Raw genomic sequence first — 21,840 nt, forward strand, 5'->3', positions numbered from 1 at the left:
ATTACCGAGTCTCAGGTAGTCTTTATAAAACCTTTATAGCAGTTTGAGAACAGACTAACAGAAACAAGTTTAGTTTCTGGCATTTTTTAGTTTCTAGCATTTTTTAATTGCAAAATATACCTGTTTGTTGTGGTAGCCTTTGAGAAACTGGTTGAAATAATTCTATTATTGTAGCACAATCTTCAGCTTTAATTCTATGCTTACTTTTTAATGGACTCCTGTAAATTGATTAGGTTCTTTTTCCCAATGTTGGATCAGTTTTGACAATGAGGGTAATGCTGTATCATCAAACTCTATGTTGCTCAAGAACAGATTACCACTGCAAGATGACAGACTGTGGCCAGATTGGAAACTATAAACACCAAGGGTTCAAGCCACAAAATTTTGCCTTGCTGTACTGAGTTATTCTAACACTAACATCCAAAGTGGGACGTACTCCTTGGAAAGTGAGACTCCAGATGTGGGTGAAGGACATGGATAACAAGCATCCAGCATCTGTTTCTTGGTGTTCAATCTTGAGAATTTTTGTCCACTGGGGAGGCCAAAGTTTGGAAAGGGACCTACGGCATGGTCTTCATGAAGCAAATGTTTATGAGAAATGAATATGAATCTGGTCCCATGCTAGGCACCAGTTATACAGTGTTGAATTAAATATTCTGTTGTCATGGAGCTTACATCCTATTGTGTGTTGGGAAAGGGGAGCAGTGGAGGAGCAGGTAAATATATACACACTCCTTTACAGATTGAAAACTGAAATGGGGTTAACTAATGGATTCTGGGATTGACAGCAATTAGGAAAATAAGTTAATTAGTTTGGTTATCAGAGAAGATTTACTTGAGCATCTGAAACTTAAAGCATTCCAATGAGACCCCCATAAAGTGATCCTGGGAGTCAGACCTTCTGGCATTGGAGATTTAGTACATTCAAGCATGTGCTGATGCTTTAATGCAAGAAGAAGCTGAGCTTATTGCAGGAGCTGGAAGAAAATGGAAAGGAAGCCCAGTGAGACATTCATGAGCATCAAACAGAGATGGGGTTGTGAGGTAGGGTTGGGTTAGAGAGACAGGGCTATGCTGCACAGGATCCTGTAGATCAGGGTAAAAACTTTGGCATCTGAGATGAATGGAAACGAAAGGTATTCAATGCTTTTAATCAGGATAATGACAAGTGAAGTGATCATTGTTGAGTTTCTAAAAGATCATTCTGGCGTCTACATAGAGAGGAGGTTGGAGGCAAGCAAGAATACAACTAGGGAGATGGTGGACCCCAGAAATAGTGTGTTAGCAGTAAAAGTGATAAGAAATGGACACATTTAAAATAAACCAACAGGACTTACTGATGAATTGAATGTGGGATGATGAAAAACGAGGAGTCAAGGTCAATGGCTAGAACATTGATTTGAGTAAGAGAATATTCGGTAGTGCCATTTATCATTTAATAGTTATGTGCATTAGCTTAAAAGCCCAAATCACTTCCATATGAGAGTTTTTGTTTTGGATCTTTGAGGCTGCCTCATTCTAATAAATTTCTTTGGCTTTTACTCTCACACCTCATAGTATCTTAACTGGCTAATTTTATATTTTAAAGTGTTTTGCCCATTTTGTTTCATTTTTACAATGTTTCCAAGGCTCTCTTTATCTTAACTTTGTAGTTTTCTGTGACTCTGGTTATAATACCTTATTCACTAACATATTTTTCCTAGTTTTTATTTGGTTAGTTTTATCTAGTTTTCATTGATTATATTAAATTTCTTTTCATTCTTGGAATAAAATCTTTTTAAAATTTTAGTTTTTGCTTCTTTAAGTATATTTTAATTTCTTTTCATTTTTTCATCTTTTTAGTATTTAGTATGCTAATTTTTATCTATGACTGTATTTTACCTCAGTAAGTGGCTAGCAAGATAAATGGTCATTGCATGGATAGGTTTTCTATTAGCCCATCCCTTAAACAAGAGGACCGTATATTTACTTTCTGGATGGTCCCAATACAGACCTGCCTATATCTTTTAACAAACAACCTGTAATTTGCTCCTGTGTTTCATGAGAAAGGAAATAGGAGATGCAAAGGTCAGAATTTCTTTACAGCACAAGTTTGCCTTTACAAGTGGCAAAAGCAAAGTGCTGGAAGTGTCTATGAGGCACAAGATCTATGACCAGATTTAAAATCTATGTTCTTAACATATCATACATCAGTGTGCATTTGATGAATTTAATATATTACTATCATAGTGTGTGATTACAATAATAGTAAACGTAATTTATTCAGCATTTACTATGTTCTATATTGGACTGTGGTTTGACATTACTAGTATCAGGCTTATTCTCATAGTATTCCTAAGAGGTAGATACAATTTTCAATATTCTTATAAATAAATAAAGTGAAATTAAATGAAGAAAAGCATGATCCTTAAAGCTAGTTAGACCTAGATGTGAATTCTGATCCTGCCAACTGTTAGTTGTGTGATCTTGAACAAATATTCCTGTAACACTTGTACTTTTATATCTTTGTGTTTGTTTCCCTATTTTTAAGACTTAAAATCTTAAAAGACAACTTGCAGGGACACAGTGAAGATTAAATAAATACTGCTTGAAAAGCATCTTATTAAATTATTAGAGTTTTCTCTTTAGAGTCTTGTTACTTTGTCATTGCTCAACCTTCCTCCTCCTGCACCTGTTATGACATCTTCCTGGCATTGTCCTATCCATGGAAATATCAAAGGTCCTGAAAAGATCAATCACAGAAACCCTGTATCTTTCAGAAAATCTCAAGCTTGCCTTCTATGGAGGCCACAGAGGCCAAGACCAAGATTATGAAGGAATACCAGGCTTTATTCTCAATCCAGATTTAGAGACCTGGGTTTATTAATCCTCCATGGATAATTAACTCCTTGATTTGGCTCTCCAAATGAGAGACAGATCTGGCAGGTAGACTCCCTGGAGAAATAAAGAAAAAGAGTCTAGAATTATGTACAGGAAATCTTTCTAGACAAGGTTATTATTGATACTCTGTTTTACTTCTTTTCATAAACATTGTAGCTAATATAAATTTTTAAATTTTAGGTATAAGAGTTTATGCTGTCCTCCAACTCTCTCTAATGTCATCTTCATCCTATCTCTATCTACTTGTATTTAAATCTCTATTTATACATATATCTACACATAGATCTATATGTATTAGTCCATTAAGGCTGCTATAAAAATCATAAACTGGTTGGCTTACAAACAACAGAAATTCATTTCTGTCAATTCTGAGGCTGAGGAGTCCAAGATCAAGGTGCCAGAAGATTTGGTGTCTGGTGAGAGCCCACTTCCTGGTTCATAGATGGCCATCTTTTCCCTGTGTCATCACATGGTAGAAGGGACAAAGCAGCTCTCTGAGTTCTCTTTCATAAGGGCATCAATCCTATTCCTCAGGGCTCTGCCTTCATGACCTAATCACCCCCCAAAGACTCCACCTCTTCTACTGTCACATTAAGGGTTAGGATTTGAACATATGAATTTTGCTATAGACATTCAGCCTACAGCAATACATTTCTCTCTATATATTTTTCTATATATCTGTCTATGTATCTATGTGTCTATATATTATCCACATGAATCACAAGCTAGTGATTCAAATAAGTTATGCATTTATTTGTCTTTCAAATAAATCTGGGTTGGGAGAATCCAGGGTATACAATTTCTCTGCTTCAGGAGTGACTCTTCTATATTGTTGTACCTCCCTTTAGGTTACACCCTCACTTCATGGTTAAAAATAGTTCAACTCCATCACATATTTTCTGGAAGGTAAAAAGAGGAAGTGAGCAGCTTGCTTTTAAGAGTAGATAGCCTGTAATCCCAGCACTTTGGGAGGCCAAGGTGGGTGGATCACCTGAGGTCAGAAGTTTGAGACCAGCTTGGCCAACATGGTGAAACCCTGCCTCTACTAAAAATACAAAAACTTAGCCAGATGTGGTGGTGAGCACCTGTAATCCCAGCTACTTGGGAGGCTGAGGCAGGAGAATTGCTTGAACCTGGGAGGCGGAGGTTGCAGTGAGCCGAGATTGCACCATTGCACTCTAGCCTGGGTGACAAGAGAGAAACTGCATTTCAAAAAAAAAAAAAAAAAAAAAGTGTGGCCTGGAAGTTGTACGCATTACTTTTGCTGACATCTTACTTTCTTACTTGCGAGGACTTTATCACATAGCTATACCTAACCAAATGGGAGACTGAGGAATATCACCTTTCACTAAACGTTACAACCAAATGAATTTTAGAGGATTCTCTAACTAAAAGAAAGAATGAAGAATGGGTGGGGGGGGTGGAGGTAATTACTATTCTCTCTTAATTATTAATAGCAGGAGTATAGTTCCAATAAGAGATCACTGCAGTTGATTTAAAAAAGAAAGAAGTTGACAGCATGGTTTTTTAAAAAGCTCTTTGAAATAGTCTAAAAATTAAGACTAGTATTACTTCCACTAGTCTTCTAAAAACAACAAGTTACTAAGGTGCTATGTGTGCCAAGCACTATGCTAAATACTCAACATACATTATCTCATTTATTTCTTAAAACGCTACATGATAGAAATGTTTTTATCTTTGAAAAGTGAGGTTTTGAGGGGTTAAATATCTTTCCAAAGCTCACACAGCTAATAAGTAGAGGAGACAGGATTTCATATGTGGGTGAGCCCACAATGTTAACCTGAATGTTGCAGCTTCCCAACACATCCTCTTGCCTATCACTTTTCTTCCCTCCAGGATTACAGGAAGATTCTCATTAGCCTTATTCTCTTGTTTTGAAAACACATAATAAATAGACTCAAACAGGCATCTACCACAAAAGAGTGAAATCATTTAATTCATTATCGATTGTGCTGGTTAATTTCTGTTTTCCCTTCCAGGCCCATTTTCTCCCTTTCTCTGACTGACTTATAGTTTCACAAAGGAAAACTTTACAGACTGAATCACACAGGGGCCTTTGCCCTTTGAGTTCCAGATGGGTTTGGTAAGACGGAAGCTGGAGCAGGATAGAGAGGCTGGGGCATTGCCTCTGCTCCCTTCCTCCTGAGGCAGAGTTTTGGCAGTTGTTGAGTACCTCCTAGTCCTCTTCCCAGAGCTACAGGTCTTGTTTGGTTCTGTAATACCGTACCTTTGCCATGACCCTTAGACCTAGGGGTGGTTAGAGCTTCTCATTGTTGACAGCTCCTGGGTGCTTCATCAAGCTTCTTTATTTAACCTTGTTCACACTTGTACTGTGGCGCTCTTCATTAAACAATTTTTAATAAAATTATTTGAGTATGCCATCTGTTTCCTGCTAGGATCCTAAAAGATAAACCGGGTTATCATCATGAGTTTAAAATGAGCAATTATTGAGCAACATATGACTTGTCAGTGTTGTAGTGCCTTATAAAAATGGGATGCCTGTTTCATTTCTTGCCCATAAGCTTCAGCACATTGTAGGGAGGTCTTTCTTGATGACAACTGGGGATGATGTATTTGATTCCTTGGTCATTTTACTAAGATAGTAGGATGAATAATAAAGGAATGTTTTACTTAAGGGAAAAGCTGCAATGATGGATCTTCAGTAACACGCTCATGCCTAAACATCCTTGGTTCCCACCTGGGATGAGAGCCCATTCAAGTTGGAACTCCCTCCTATGAATGGAATTTTAACTGACAGTTTGATCAACTAATTATATTTCTCAATTATTCTCACTATGTGAATCTTCTTCAAATATTTTTCCTGCCGAGTGATTAAATATCCATATCGTCCCAGAAAAACAATTGACTCAATTTTCCTTGACAATATTGTTCACTAACTGTCCTCGGTCTTTTGACTCTTTAGAGAGCCTAGCTAGAATGCGGCTTTTTAGCATGAGAGATGTAGCTAGGCTAAAGAATACCTTAGGTATTCTACAATTTGGCTGTGGAATTATATGACTGGAACATCCTCAAATTTCATGCTACCTTTTCTTTTTAACAAGCCATAAAATTAGGTCTTTCTTCTCAATATCTTGCATGATAAATAATCATATATTAAGCCCAACTACTCCACTCCCCATTATTTTTTCTATTACATTCTTTTTTACTTTATTGTGACATCATCCAAAGACAATGTAAGACTTTTGTCAAACTCTATTAATCTTTCATTATTTGTTGACTCTAGACAGGAAATGTTTGTGGACCACATTTTGTGTGCTTAGTTGCTCTTTGGGAATTTATTACTACTGCTTCTAATTAACAGCTGCTAATTACTGAGTTCATATTATGTGTCATGCAATGTTCTAAACTCTCGTATACTATCACATGTAATCCTTACAACAACCCTGTAGACATTATAATACCTATTTTACAAATGAGGAAATTGAGTCTTTAATAGTTGAAGTTATTTGTCCAAGTTAACTTGTAAACGGAGGAGCTAAGATTTAATCCTGAATTTTATTTTATTTTTTTTTTAAAAAACCTTGGTAAGCCTAATCACCACATTCTAAAAATCAGTTTATCAATTGAACTAGCAAAAAACAAATAACCCCATTAAAAATGTGCAAAAGACATGAACACACACTTCTCAAAACAAGACATACAAGCAGCCAACAAACATGAAAAAATGCTCAACATCACTAATTATCAGAGCACAATGAGATAACATCTTACATCAGTCAGAATGGCTAGTATAAGGAAAAAAAAAAAAAAACAGACGCTAGTGAGGTTGCAGAGAAAACAGAATGCTTGTATTACCGTTGATGGGAAGGTAAATTAGTTCAGGCAGTTTGGGAGAGTTCTCAAAGAATTTAAAACAGATCTTCCATTTGGCCCAAGATTCCTATTACTGGGTATTTAGTAAAATAAAAATAAATCATTCTACCAAAAAGACACATGCACTTGTATGTTCATCACAGCACTATTCACAATAGCAAAGACATGAAATCAACATAGATGCCCATCAGCAGCCAAGAAAAACCATAACTCAGCTCTAAAGAAGAAAATCATGTCCCTTGTTAGCAACATAGATGCTGCTGGGGGCCATTATCCTAAGTGAATTAATGCAGGAACAGAAAATCAAATACTGCATGTTCTCATTTATAAGGGGGAGCTAAACTGTGGGTACTCATGGACATAAAGATGGCAACAATAGACACTGGGGCCTCTTAGAGCGGGGAGGGATGGAGGGGAGCAAGGGTTGAAAAACTATTGGATGTCATGCTCTCTACCTGGGTGGTATGATCAGTTATACCCCAAACTCCAGCATCATGCATTATACCCAGGTAACAAACCTGCACATGTACCCCTGAATCAAAAATACAAGTTAAATTACAAAAAAAAAAAGTAAAAAATAAAAATGAAAATCGGTTTATGCAAAGAGACTCTGGGGACACAGCAGACAACAATCTTAATCTTTTAAATAGAACAGTCTTCTGGTTTTATCTAGCCAACTCCCAGCACTACCTGTTTTCTAGCCTAATGACTTGATATTACTTTTATATAATTTGATATTAATTCCGAAGGAATGGGAAAGATGACTTTCTGCCATAGAGAAGCAAATAATACATCCTTGCGATCATCTAGTGTGATAATATGGCTTTATTGTAAAAAATCAGGATTGGCCTCTATGGGAAATTGTTCTTTACAATTCTGCGGAAAAAAGTGCCTCAGCACTAATTATACAAAACTAAAATCACTGTCTTTGGCAGGCATTTTCTGACACCCAAAGGTCTGTATTCCATAATTGCAAAAAACAAGTCAACTAGTTTAGTTAATATTGAAGTTAATTTTTCCTGCCAGGGATACAGAAAAACCATGCTCTTTAGGATAAGATTATCCACAGGAGCCTTTACTGCATTTTTAAAGACACTGGTGGGATATTGTTACACCTGCCTTGAACATTTTCCAGGCCTAAGTGTTTGGCATAGAGCTCCAGGGACTCAATGGGGTCTGTTCATGCACTGGAGAAGATCCAGAGCTGATTTCCGAAGTAAATTCTTTTTTAGCGGGGCTCAGGTGGCCTATCTCCAAGCAGAGTTGATGTAACCTTCCGTTTTCGATGGGCATGGTAGTCACAGCAACAAACATTTACCGAGCACATCTTTTGGCGGGCATCATGCTAGGTGCGGGTTGAACTCCTTCAATGCCAGCCCTGCCATCTGCTCTCCTGATTACATAGCAGAAGGATTCTTTATCAGCCAGTACTAAAGAGTCTTATGCTCTTGGTCCTCATCTGAGAGTGCAACCTCCAGTGGTTTGCTCTTCAGTTTCCATCAAATGCCCTGCTGAAAGAAGTGATAGAAGTCATTTATATAGTATTCAACCTTCTCAGTCTATGTATCTAGCCTTTTCCTGTCACATCACATCAGCTTGGTCCCTACCACTTTACAAAGGTGCGTTTTGATATGTGCCTTGGCTTGTTTTTTTTCTATTTGAAATCATCAATCACTAAAAGAAACACCTGTTTGGAATTGAATGCTGTGTTTACTCCAAAAATGCTGAATAAATTAATACAGCAAATACTTACTGATTGATTTTCTATGGTGCACTACACAAAATGCTGTGTGCCTGAAGAAGTCATAACCCCTGAAATCACCACTGGACTAGCTGTGCAGTGGAGCAAAATGTGATCTGAGAGCACAAAGAAGGAAATGACTGATTTTGTCACTTCTCAATCAAGAAAGCTTTATTGAGAAGGTGACATTTCAATTGGGTTTGAAAGGATGCATAGGAGTTTCCCAAGAGGTGGTGGCAGAAAGATAGAAGAAATATCAGGCAAAAAATGGAGCATGTGTAAAGGCATAAAATCTCATGCAAGGACCTAGGATATCCAGGAGAAGGAGAGAAATCCAGGGTGTGAGAAGCTTATTATATCAAAAGACAAGGCTAGGAATATTGGTGCAATCAGATAGTGAAGACATTTGTAGGCCATGCTAAAAAGAGTTTGGGTTTTACCATAATCACTAGAAGGTACTCTAACAAGTAGTGTCAGGTAAACAATAATATTTATTTATCTTTACAGAAGATAAATAAATGACAGGGAGGCAGTTAAGTGAGAGAGAAAAGGAGCCTGATTTAAGTTAGAAGAAGGAATAAAAACTGGTACTGGTTGGATGTAGGAGCCATTTCTGTAATAGCATTTGTTTGAAAACAATATTTTTACGGTTATCAAAAAAGCAAGAATACTATTTATTATATCAACCAGTCCATCCAAAGTCTTATGCAAGATATTGTTTAGACTACTGTGCTTAGAAAACTGTTTCATCTAAAAAGCTAACTCAGAATCAAATTTAAGGCTCACCCATAGCTACCATTTTGAGATTTATTTAGAATATTTCCTATAAATTCCCATTAAATTTCCATTTTATTATACTATAGTATAGATATTTTATTGCAAGCTACTTTCTTAATAAGATGAGGTGGTTTATGACTAAATATAAATTAAAATAAAATAAAACTATATATTATATATGTATATATGTGCATTCACATATAAATATATGTATGTATATATACATTAAAATTTGTATTTGTTTTTGGTTAATGTGAACTTTATTTTTAGTCCTTCTGGGCTCCTCAGAAATGTTTAAGTTAATAGTTTCAAAAGTTGATGTCCCATGTGGAATTCCAGAGCCTGGATATCCGTATAGAGATAACTAAGATCTGTGTGGCTTTAAAAACTTTTGAGAAAAATTACTTAAATGTTCGATTGTTTTCTTTTTTGATAATAGTGTTTAGAAACTCGTGACTTAGCTACTCTTCCCTGAGACCTAACAGAGTATGCTAAATATAAACTGCTGTATATCACTTTATTGTTTTCTTTAGCTTATTGTGTAAAATAGGTTGCTTATGCCGTGGCATGGTGTCTCACCTATATTCCCTCCAGGGTATCAACCCACAATGCTATGTAGAGACTCTGCTAGGATGTTTTATTGAACGTAGCTTTTCCTCTGATCTTGAATGAAGGGAAATGGTGACTACAAAAGGGCACGTACATATAATAATATTGGTAGCGTTACTATCCCTATTAATTACCCTCCCTCATTCTGTCTGTGTGCTCGGTCAACTACTATTCTTCCTAAAGATAAAAACTTAATGATTGTTTTGTGGAGAGAGCCTTCCTTAGCCTCAATTTTGTTAAATTTGCCTTACTCTTTGTGTTCTTAGCATCTTGTAGCATGCCCCTTTTGTACGCTTTTCAACAGTTATAAATAAGTTTACATTTATTTGTGTAATCTTTGTGTAAAGTCTGTCTCCCCCAAAGGTACATTTCCTCGGTAACGGGAAGCTGTTGTGTGTTTGTGTGTGTGTGTGGCTTTTTTGCTTATTGTGTAGCTCTAATGCAGCACAGTGCCTAATCCCTAATGGAGACTCATAATAGTGTTGAATGAATGGATAAATGCATGAATGAGTATGGTAGCACACTTTTACACATTCATAGGTCGTATGGTAACTGGTTTTTTTTTTTGGCAATCTTAGCTGGCAGAGGCTTGATTTCTTTTCCTACCTTTTTCTTATTCCTTGAAGGTATGTGTTTCTTCCTTGGTGATTCACAGATAAGGAAAAATTAAATAGATTATCTTATCTTCATCTGTGAAGTTTGTTACAACAATGTAAAACAAAGTGTCTTGTTCACACGTTCCAGCTCACTGCTCTGAATTTTAAGTTGTAAAGTATTTGAGCGAGGTAGAGATTTTTCATGTATTAAAGCGTAATGAGATAGGTTCTTTCCTGGCATATGCAATTATTCTAAATAACTGATTAAGATGCAATGCTGAGATTTACAAAAACAGAACTTGGACATTTCATAGCTTCTCTAGCACGTTCATTCTGGACGTGGAGTCACTGCAGTAAAAGCCTTCAATTCACTTGCGCTTCTGAGTACCTGGTCAACAGTGAGTTCGAACTACAGACTCTCATATTCCCCAGACTTGGAGTTCTCTGTATGTACCGTTTTTCACTAATACAATTGTGCTCTATCAGTGAGCAGGCAGCTTGCAGGGTGCAATGGAAAGAGGGTAGGTTTTGGAGTCAGCTCAACCTGAATTCAAGATCAACCCAAGCCTTGTACTGATTAATTGAAAGACTCTGGGCATGCTCTTTATTCTCTTTAGACTTTAGTTTCTTTATGTAAAAAATTGAGATAGTTCCTTTATTTAAAAAAATGCTTATTTTGTGCCAATGTTTAGAAGTGTTCATGTTTGTAAAGCACTTAACACATTACTATTATCATTATTTTCAGGATTATATTAATTTTAAGAAAAAATAGATTCTGAACCAATTGAAATATGGAAGAAATATTTCCATAGGTGTCCTGGAGGTCTTGATAAACTATGCTGAGTAATAGAGTAAATAATTTCCACTAGCATAGAATTGAGTGGTGGAGTGTATATAAAAACAAACATGTCTGACATTCTTAGCCAAATACCAACCAGGGAAAGATAATTTCCTAAGAATGTCAATGTGTAAGGAAATGCACTCTCTTTTGTGGACACAGAGGTTTCTTTATAGATCAATTAATACTTAGAATGTCTTTGATAAGAAAAAGGGTGGCAATGAGACCTTTGGAATACGCAAATGCAGGGAAAGCAGGGCAGATTGAGATTTACCCTGATAAATGCTCCAAACCTCTGTGTGGGAGTGATCTGTAATGTTTCCCTGACATGTGCCAAGCAGGCTAAAATCTCTATTTTGCTATTGCTGCTGCTGCACTTAGGATCAGAGAAGGCGATCATCTGATTTCCCTGTCACCTGTAGGATCCTGCTCTTAGGCTTGGTTATGACAGGCTCATGTGGAGGGCAGAGACATGGGACCCAGTAGGGAACAGGAGGCTTTGACTACTGTCAATGCTCAGCATGTGGCACAGGGACCAAAGGGCTGGTTCCAAGGGAAAGACCTGAGGACAGGGCAGGTAGGGTCGTGGAGGCTGTGTTGTGTAGCAGTGGTCGGATGAGGGAAGTAGGTATTCAGCTGCTTGTCCTCTGTTATGGAGCAGCTTTTTTCCAACCTTAAGCACTCATTATACCACCTCTATACTAGACACCCAGGTGTCCTGAAAATCAGTGACCATTATACCTTTAAGTACTTTGCTTAACATAAGCAAAGCCTGCATTTCTCCTGCAATGTGGAATCTCCTCCTGTGGTAGTAATGCTGCAAGAGTTATTTGGCTGAGACAGAGCAAATTTCATATATCTAAGAATATTGAGACAGGTCCTTTCTTGGCATATGCGTTGTACTCTAAACAACTGACTAAGACACAATGTTTCCATAAGAGAAGAGCCAGGTGGGAGATGTGGACAGCTTTTCTGGTCCATTCATTTTGTTTGGAGTCCTTGTGGGGCATTTTCTTTCATTTGAGAAAAATGAGGCATGTATTCTCTTTACTGCTTTAGTTCATGTATCAAATTCCCCAGAGTTCTTTCCCATTTTAACTTAGCTATCTCTTAAAAGAAATAGAATATAGCAAAAGTAAAATATTACCAGTTATTACTACATTTAGACTTTAATGTGTTGTCATGGTGCTTTCATTACCTTTGTTCTTACTTTAGAGGTTTCACGTCTGTATTCGTGGCCCAACCAGCAACAAATAAAGAGATATAACTTACCTCACAGAGCAATATATATTCTCTGTAGCCCTGTGTGTTCGTTCATACTGCTTTTGAATGTATCAATTTGACGTTTTTTATCGTGATTGTGATGACATAAATTATACAAGATAAACTGAAATAAAACGAAACCAAGAACTAAATACTCCTATACATCACTATAGGATTGTTTAACCTATTTTAGAAACCTCATCCAGTCTTTGAGGTCCAGATCAAATGCCACCAACCTCAGAAAGCCTTCTCTACCCTCAAAAAGCACAGCTTTCCTCCTGTTGTGATTTCCTGGCTTATCTTTTTTATTCATCATTCATTTGGCACTGATTTTTCATTCTACACTGTGGGTTAGTTTTTTGTACATTTACAAAAAAAATACTTTTACATAAATGTATATAGTAACCTCCCTAAGAACTAGAACGTTTTTATTTTTTAAATGAGTCCTGCTTGGCACCCTGCTTAGCACAAGTAGGAATAAAAAATGTTTAGTGTGTGATTATATTTCTCCCTGTCTTGCTCATTAATCAAAAATTGATCCAATGTCTATTCTGAGCCAGCAACTGTGCTGAGCGCCTAGGACGCAGTGTCAACAAGGCAGACATGGTCTCCGTCTTTGATTAAAAATAATTACTCCAGTTTTTCCTTCTTCCTTCTCTATGGTTTTACATTGGGAAGTAGAGTGGTAGAATGTAGGAAGCAGCTGGACAGGAGAGAAAAATGGAGTAGTTTGAAGAAACACACATTGTCCCCTTTCTCACTTTCATAGTAATGTTTTAGAAGTTGAAAGCATCAGCTCTGGAGTTCATGCCCAACCTGTGTTTACATTTTCTCTCTGTGTCTTCTCTGGGTGGCCTTGGAATTGTTATTTAATCTCACTGAGGCTCAACTTCTGCAAATAATGGAGTCTGCTACAGCAAAGGAGATGATATTTGTGCCAAACTCAAAATATCTGCTTAAGTTGTGTTGGTAGTTATTATCATTATTGTTGTTGTTGTTATTGTCAGCTGCTGTTATCTTTACATGCATGGCTGTTAAGGAGGGCCATGTCTAGTACTGCTTGGTGTAGGGTAGAGATAACTGAGGGTGGGAATTCCTTTCCCAGATGGTAGACTGGCTCCAGGCTCCCTAAACAACCCTGAAGAGTATGCTGGCCCTTTCTGTATTTGGACTTAAACCTGACAGCTGTGGGTTTCCTGGAGCTTGCCTCCTGTAGGCAGCCTTCCCCTTATCTGAGGTAAGACTTACTAGATGCAAGACTATGGGGCAGTAAGGAAAAATGTCTTCTCCTCTTTGGTATCCTAGTTGTACATTTACTCAGCTCCAAAGGGAAGAATTGTGTTCAGTATTTTGTGGGTTAAGCTTTCCTGGCCAGAACTTTATTTTCTCAAATACTAACAAAAATGGATTTTTCCCCCTACCCTCTCTTGTTAATAGGGTGCTGAGAAAATTTTGTCAATGAATGAATCAGGAGAACTGCAAGACCTCCTAACCAAAATTGAGGTAAATGTGCTTTCAGCAACTTATTTTTAGTAATCAAAATGTTAAACACATTCTGATTATAATTGAGTTTTCCTAACTGAAACATCTCTCCCCATGCTCTTACAAATATGCAATAGGATACATGTGGCAGTTTTAATTTGATATCTTCTGTTATTAGGTTTGTTGCATCTAGAGTGTCTTTAATGTTAACTTCTAATGATCTCATACTATTAGGTGAATGTTATGGTCAGCTTTATTTGAGCCCAACTCTCTGTAATATGGGCATTGATGAGGTGTTTCAAGTCAGGAAATAATCTTGAAGCACATTAAAATTTTTCATTGAAACAACTTTATTTTTCCCATGGATCTTCCTACATATAGAAGATCTTCCTACGTCATTTATAAAGATTAAATAACAAGTTATTTCTCCAAAAAGCATGTTTTAATTTGTATTCCTGTGCTTATACATATAGCATCAGAGAAATACTTATTCAAATACTTATAAAATTTACATGCAACCGGAAAGCCCTTATTACCTCACTGCTAAATTATTTTATCAGACTCTTTCTCCCTATTTGTAAGAAGATTATATACTTTATTGTCCTGATTGGGACACTTTGAGAGTGGAAAGTATGCATTAATAATTGTTCCGGGACGGCAAATGTGAAACAGGACTTTGCCAGGAGAAATAGGTCATATGGTTATCCAGTGTCCATATGTCATTACTGGTTATTATTGTTCTAGTCTTTGGTAACCTAATTTCTGATTCTCTACCATTCCTTCCACTGTAGATAAAGGAAAGGACTATGTGACGTCTTGTGCTTTCTTACTACTATCCCTTTGTGCAGGCATTTCTGTCTGCCTAGAATGATGCTGTTCCAATTCCTAATTTCCCTCCACCATTTTAAAGGCCCGTCTTCAGTATCAGTTCTTCCAATAGTCGTTTCTGATCTCCCCCACCTTTGAATTCCTATAACCCTGTTTTTAGGGGGCTTATAAAAGTTTTTTGTATTAGCTTTCTTTGGGTATTTGACTCATGTCCCAAATGAACTATATGCTCCTTGATTGAAGGATTCATGTTTTATTCATATTGTGACCTTTCCCAGAAGGAAAACAATGGATTCATTCATTCAACAAATATTTATTGAGTATCTACTGTTTACAGGTACTTTGCTAAGGGAGACAACGACGTCCTCTCAATGTACTGCAGACCTATAGCAATAACTCGAAATAATTTTTTGTCAGTTTGTGTCATAATACAAACAATAGAGTATGTTTAGACATTGTAGTTCAATGAGGATGATGGCCAGAAATATAGTGCTTATAAAGGAGGAGAACGCTTGGGCTTTAACAAGATAACTTACTATGGTCTGATTCTAAATTCAAAAGCCATGCGATATATACAGAGAGTAAACTTGTTTTTGTAAAATGTTTTAAATTTCCTTTTTTTCCATAATTTATAATTTCTGAAGTATTACGATTTGGAAATCAGAGGATTTTTAGCTCCTTCCTCAGCTCTGCTTCTGGCTGTGCGCCTTTGGGCATAACCTTTCACCTGTCAGTATCTTGATTTCTTTAGCTATTAAATCAGGGTGTGTACTTGCTCCTCTTAAAGCTCTTCTTAGCTAAAAAAGCTGTATGAATGGATCTATTTATTTCTTTCTGTTCTTATATACTACTCCAATCCTGTGAAGTCATTCACTTACATTATTATGTATCTTTCTATTTAAACAATTTGGTTTATGTGTATTATTCTCTGTGCACATTTTAAACTTACTTAAATGGTATTATGCAGTATCATTGATCTATTTAATTCTTGTTGCATCAATATCGTACCATTTTAATTCTATGGCTTAAGAGCATCTTTTAGGATCTTACAGGATGAATATCTTTCATTGCTTTTCTTTGTACAGGTTGACGACTGATTTAGTTATTCTGGACTTTTATTCCATTGAGTCTATAATTATTCAATTCTACAACTTGATCAACAGTACCATGTTAGATAATCTCTCTCTCTCTCCATCAGCTCGAAAATTTTGGAAAATAAGATGTTTTTCTCTTCTTCAAGTCTGTCTCCATTCTACACATGACATAAATAGGGCACAAATACTTTAAGCTATTTTTAATGTTCAAAATAAGGGTATGACATTGGCTTTCTAATGTTATAGGAACTCTGCGATGCCATCACTATGTTTGGCTGCTTTAGCCATATAGTAAAACTGGTGGAGAATTTGTAGCCAATCAAGAAAACCCAGAACTCTGCCTGAGAGGTAGCTGGAGTTTAAGAGGAAGTAAAGAGACCAGGTGAAAAGAAGCACTGGGAAAGCCATGCAAAGAGGATAAGGGATACAAAATGCAGATCCAAACCCATCCCATTTTTCTGGTTGGCTTTTGACAGTAGAGTAGGAGTTAAATATTCATGATGAAGGAAACATTTCAGTCCTTACTAGATAGCAAGATATATTCCTGGCACTTTATACATATTAAATCATTGAAAGCTCACAACTCTGCTAAATGAGTTCTCTTATTATCCCCATTTTTTATATGTATTAAATCATTGAAAGCTCACAACTCTGCTAAATGAGTTCTCTTATTATCCCCATTTTACTGGCAAGGGAATGGAGGTACAGAAAGACAAAAATCACTTGCTCAAGAGTGTTTAGGTAGTCAGTATTTGATTTATGATTCTAATCAGTCTGACTCCAAACCCATAATGTTAATTAACTATGAACCTGTGCTTCCATGACTCTCAAATTAAGTGGCCTGTAGGTATCTAGGAAATCTGACTATATTGTGGCAGGACACAAAACCTGGGTTAGTAGTTTCCTAAGAGGTAAGCTGGTAAAGGTGTTAGGTTCAGGGAATAGGCTGGATTTTGACACAGGGCTCTGACACTAGACAGATCCTGGCAAGATCTAGTTTGCTATTACTTGGGTCACTACATGGTAGTCTATGACCACTGCTGGTCCTCATAATTCAGGTTTCAGTTTCTAGCAGTTATTTCAAGTGATGCTAAAGAGAGACGCTTAGCAGCTGTGGTTGGACCATCAGAAATGGAGTCAGAAAATAATTTCAATTTTTTTCTGCACCAAGAATCTTATCACACATCCCACCCAACTGAAAACTGCTGTGGAAGCTGAGTGGATCTGATTTGTTGATGAAGATTATTTGTAGCCTCAAACGTGAGGAGCTGACCAAAGGCAGCAGAAGCTAGTAACACATATGATAGTTGGTATGGAGATCTGGTCTCAGTAGAGCCGGTTGTGCCAATGGGGACTGTGTTCCTGAATTGACAGTTTGCAGGTAATCCTCCCACTAAGATGTGAACTCCATGTGAACAGAGGCGTTCATTTATTTTTATTATTTACCTCTAGTGCCTAGAACAGGGATTGGCATATCCCAGGGACACATAAATATTTACTGAGGGAATAAATAAATGACTTCTCTTTCATCCGAAGCTTTTTTTGGAGGAGGCAACGCATTTAAGAGATGAAAAGAAAGAGAAAATTATTATTTTATATAAAAGAATATGTGGCTGAAAGGATCAATGAAACCACTATTTTTTGGTAAATGATATTTATTTATGTTAATAAATAGGCTAAAAATGAGAAGGAATGAGGTGTCTAAGAAGTCCTCAAAAAACAATAACCAAGATGGATAGCTAATCCTGCTGGTGTCCATGCAGGGAGAGCCAGGGGAGTGCTGAGATTTATTATCATACCAGTGGTTCTGGCAGACACTGAATTAAAGATCTCAGATGGCAGAGAAGCTCTAAGTAAGCTTTGCCTTGTTATTTTTTTGAAGATATGAGTAAATAGTTTTGTTGCCATTTGTACTGAGATTGCCAACATAGTGTCCATTTTCTGTCCTTTTTTTTTTTTTTTTTTTTTTTTTTTTTTGGTAAAGCTGATAACAATTACTTAATCTGATTCTCCCCTGAGGACTGGCGACTGCTTATTTGTTCTTGAAGAACTGAGCAAAGATTCCCAAATACACACTTAGGATGTCAAAAATGGCACAGGCTATCTGTGCAAGGCATTGGAGCTGTCAGAGACTCTCCTGAGACTCCCTGGAGAAGTATAGCTCTGTGTGATGGTCCTTCCTAGGGGAAAGGGGGTGGCAACACCCTGTTCTGAGGCTACAGCCACAGATACCACCTACCTGCTCACCTGGGGAATCAGGCCATGTCATCTGCCTGTCTCTGAAATCAAAACATCTATTTAAGTAGGTTTATGGCAGTCCATCCCATCTGGTTTAAGAATCAGGCTCCTATATCCAGGCTCATACATTTTGAATTATGAGCTACAAATTTCCCCTGTGTCTGCATTTTGTTCAGTGGCTTCTTTCTCAACTCTGCAAATTAAGGATGCCGGAAACACTGATGATCAGAAAAGATTCTATTTATTTTTTTAGCAGCTTGGTCAGGCAGAGGGGTGTTTGTAGGCATTTAAGCGTTTGCTGAATTAAATTTTTGAATCTAGTTTAAAATAAAATACATAGACCAAGATGAATCATCCAGAAATGATTATAATGCCAAGCGTGTACTCTCTGACAATTTGTTTTATGGGTAATACTACTTCATAGACAATCTGGATGATGAGGTGTATTGTCAGAGAGGCTCAAATAAGTTGCTTCCTCTTTGGTCAGATTCTTAAGGGACTTTCAAGCTCTATTGGAATAGGATTTGATGATCTGAGGTTAAAAACAATAAGAGCTTCATTTCCTGATCTTGAAGAAGACATGAAGACTCTTGATCTTAGCGTCCTGTTTTTATATTGCATAACTGGGGGTAAACCTACATTCTTGAAATTTGAGTTTCAAATTTCCTTTGCTACAAAGGAAGTCCATTTCACAGTCATTCATAAACTTGCCATTATCTTTGTCGTTTGTCGCTTTTGTCCTTTGTTAGAGACACAAGACATTTTGTGTGCTTTAGTTGAGGTGACTGCAATAAGGAGCAGACCTATCCACGACTCAAGGGTGAGGCTGAGATGAACTGTTAGGACAACAGAGAAGTGTCTGGTTCATGGCTATATTCCCATTGCCTTACACAGTGCCTGGCTAGTGAATACTCAATATATATTTGTGGAATGAAATGAATAAGTAGAAGGTCTCACTCACTGAGTATCTGTTTTTTAAAACTCACTCAACAGGAATAAATGAACAGAAAGAAGTAAAGTGGAGGGTGAATTCTCATTCTTTTTTTCTTGAATTCCACCCCAAAGTGACTTGTCTCAACCCAAACCACTATTCAGAAGAGAGGAGACAGTCAGTAGATTCAGTACTCTGCGTGCTATTCTCAACCAGGTCTGCCTGGATTCTTAATTGCTTGCAGGTCAAAGTTTCCACAGTCAGTCTCTTCATTGAAAGTGGAAGTCAGTTTTTTTTTACTAATAGTAGTGAAGCCTGTTTTGTTACTAGTTAGTAATGTTACTAATAGTAATTAGTAATGCTATAAGTAAAGTGGAAGTCTGTTTCATTAACTTCCATTATTCTTTCTTCCTCCAACTTGAAACTTTGTCCATGTTCTTCAGGAAATTCCTAGCTCTTTTTCCATCTTGATCTGTGGGCAAAACTGTCTACAGAGGGGTTAGACTTTAGAGCAACACTAATATAAGAGCATCTAATATAACCCAACTGGGTTTTCTTTGTACAGAACCCTCTAAATTAGGACCAGACTTCCAGTATAACAAAAGTGCGCTTTGAAAGACGTGGCTAGGCATGACTAAATTATTTATTCTTATTAGAATAACAAATGGTGTAAATTGTGCTGGATGATGCAGCAAGAATGAGATTCCTGGGTGCCGAGGGGGCACTGGGGAGCTTTAGTGGGTTGCCTTGAGACCCACTCCACCTCACTACCACTTTGGTTTTAGTCGTAGCATTTATCCTTTCAACTGCTTTACATTTGGGGATCTCATGTTTAGATTATTTGGGGAAAAATGGATGCAAATAAACATTGAAAACTACTATCATAGAGGGAAGACCATGGATTTTGCTCATAGAGAGACCTCTTCAATATTCAACTTTCTAGTTATAACTTGATAATTAGTTTTTAAAAACCAGCTTAGAGGCTGTGTTTCCTCATTTGTAAAATGGTAGTGTCTATCACGTCAGGCTGGTATGAGAAGGGAGCAAAGACTCCACAAGAGATGTAAGCCATCCCTTTCCTCTCCTACGTTTATGGCTGAAATAGCTAATTTTTCCTGAGAATGGAAGTAGTGGAAGTATTCTTCCACTATCTTGGACAACAGAAATAGTGCATGAATTGAAACACATTTACTCTCCCCTTCTTACAGTGGCAAAACTTTAAACCAGAAAGCGAAGTATTGAACAAGTGTTTAAACTGAACGACTCTGAGAAGTGTAGAAAATGGTTATATCATGTGACCACAAGCAGTTTAGCTTGAGGTAGCAGTTAAAAAAATCATTTCAAATGGAATTTATTAATAAAATAATGGCCAGTAATGACTAACTGTATTGAGTGCCTACTATGTGCCAGGCAATATTCTGTTCACTTCCCATGAATTAGTTCATTGAACCCTCTCAACAATCCTTTGAATGAAAGAGAGGTCTCATCACAGAATTGCACGGACTCTGAGGACGCTATTTTAGAATGGCTTTGTTGTATTTGTGATTATATTTAGAAATAAAAATGTAGCTTTGGTATTTATGTATTAAGTTTATTTTAGGTAATTTATTTGTTCTGACAAGGGGATAAATTATGAAGAAACAGTAGACTCTTGGTATTAGTGAACTTAACATTTGGTATTTTAGCCTTTGAAAGTAATATTTGTAAGTCATGTTGTCGGTCCATTACATAAAACAATTTTTAATTGTGTTGAGTTACTATTTTGAATGTTGTGTGCTCAGAGCCTGGTGTCTGAAGTGCCACAGATAGAAAATGAACTCAAGAAGCTGCATAGCACTAACATTTCATTTCAGCTTTGTTGTTCTTTGCTTGTAGTCACAAATACATTTCATGAGAAAACCATACGACCATTCAAGAATCTGGTCATTCACAAGTGTCTTGGGTCATAGCAGGAATTCATATTCACCTAATATGCACTGGTACAGAGGTCGTGGTTGCTGAAAATATTGAACTGTGTTTGTACTCATTAAGATATCGAAATAATTGGGCCAGGCGTGGTAGCTCATGCCGTAATAGCATTTTGGGAAGCCGAGGCAGACAGATCACTTGAGTCAGGAGTTTGTGACCAGCCTGACCAACATGGTGAAACTTCGTCTCTACTAAAAATACAAAAATGAGCCAGGTGTGGTGACATGCACCTGTAATCCCAGCTACTTGGGAGGCTGAGGCAGTAGAATCGATTGAACCCAGGAGGCGGAGGTTGCAGTGAGCTGCCGAGGTCGCGCCACTGCACTCCAGCCTGGGCAACAGAGCGAGACTCTGTCTCAAAAAAGAAAAAAAAAAAAGATATTGAAATGATTTATATTGGTTGGTAAATAGCCATTGCCCAAGATGGATTAATATGTCTTTTCTTCTCTGTAAACTCTAACCTATAAACTTTGCCAGATAAAATGCAGGATGCCCACTTACATTTAAATACTAGATAAATTATAAATAATTTTTTGGCTTAAGTATATCTCATACAATATTTAGTACATACTTAAAAAAAATTTCTGTTCTATCTGAAATTCAAATTTAACTGAGCTTCCCATATTTTTATTTGCAAAATCTGACAACTCTATTTTACTAGGAACTCAGATCTATTTACAATCTAGCAGTAATGAGTAAAAGGCTGGACTCAGGGTCCCTGCAGGTCCTTGCTCAAGGAC

At 37.0% G+C, this 21,840-nt stretch overlaps 1 protein-coding gene across 1 annotated transcript in view; it reads left to right on the forward strand.

The window, feature by feature from the left end:
* The window catches only part of GRXCR1 (glutaredoxin and cysteine rich domain containing 1), a 137,787-nt gene that overhangs the window by 113,780 nt on the left and 2,167 nt on the right, over positions 1-21,840 (forward strand). The window contains 1 exon segment of the mRNA NM_001194126.2: positions 13,997-14,062. Coding sequence (NP_001181055.1) covers positions 13,997-14,062 — 66 coding nt within the window.

The sequence above is a fragment of the Macaca mulatta genome, chromosome 5, assembly GCF_049350105.2.
Source record: "Macaca mulatta isolate MMU2019108-1 chromosome 5, T2T-MMU8v2.0, whole genome shotgun sequence".
In the NCBI taxonomy this organism is placed as follows: Eukaryota; Metazoa; Chordata; class Mammalia; order Primates; family Cercopithecidae; genus Macaca; species Macaca mulatta.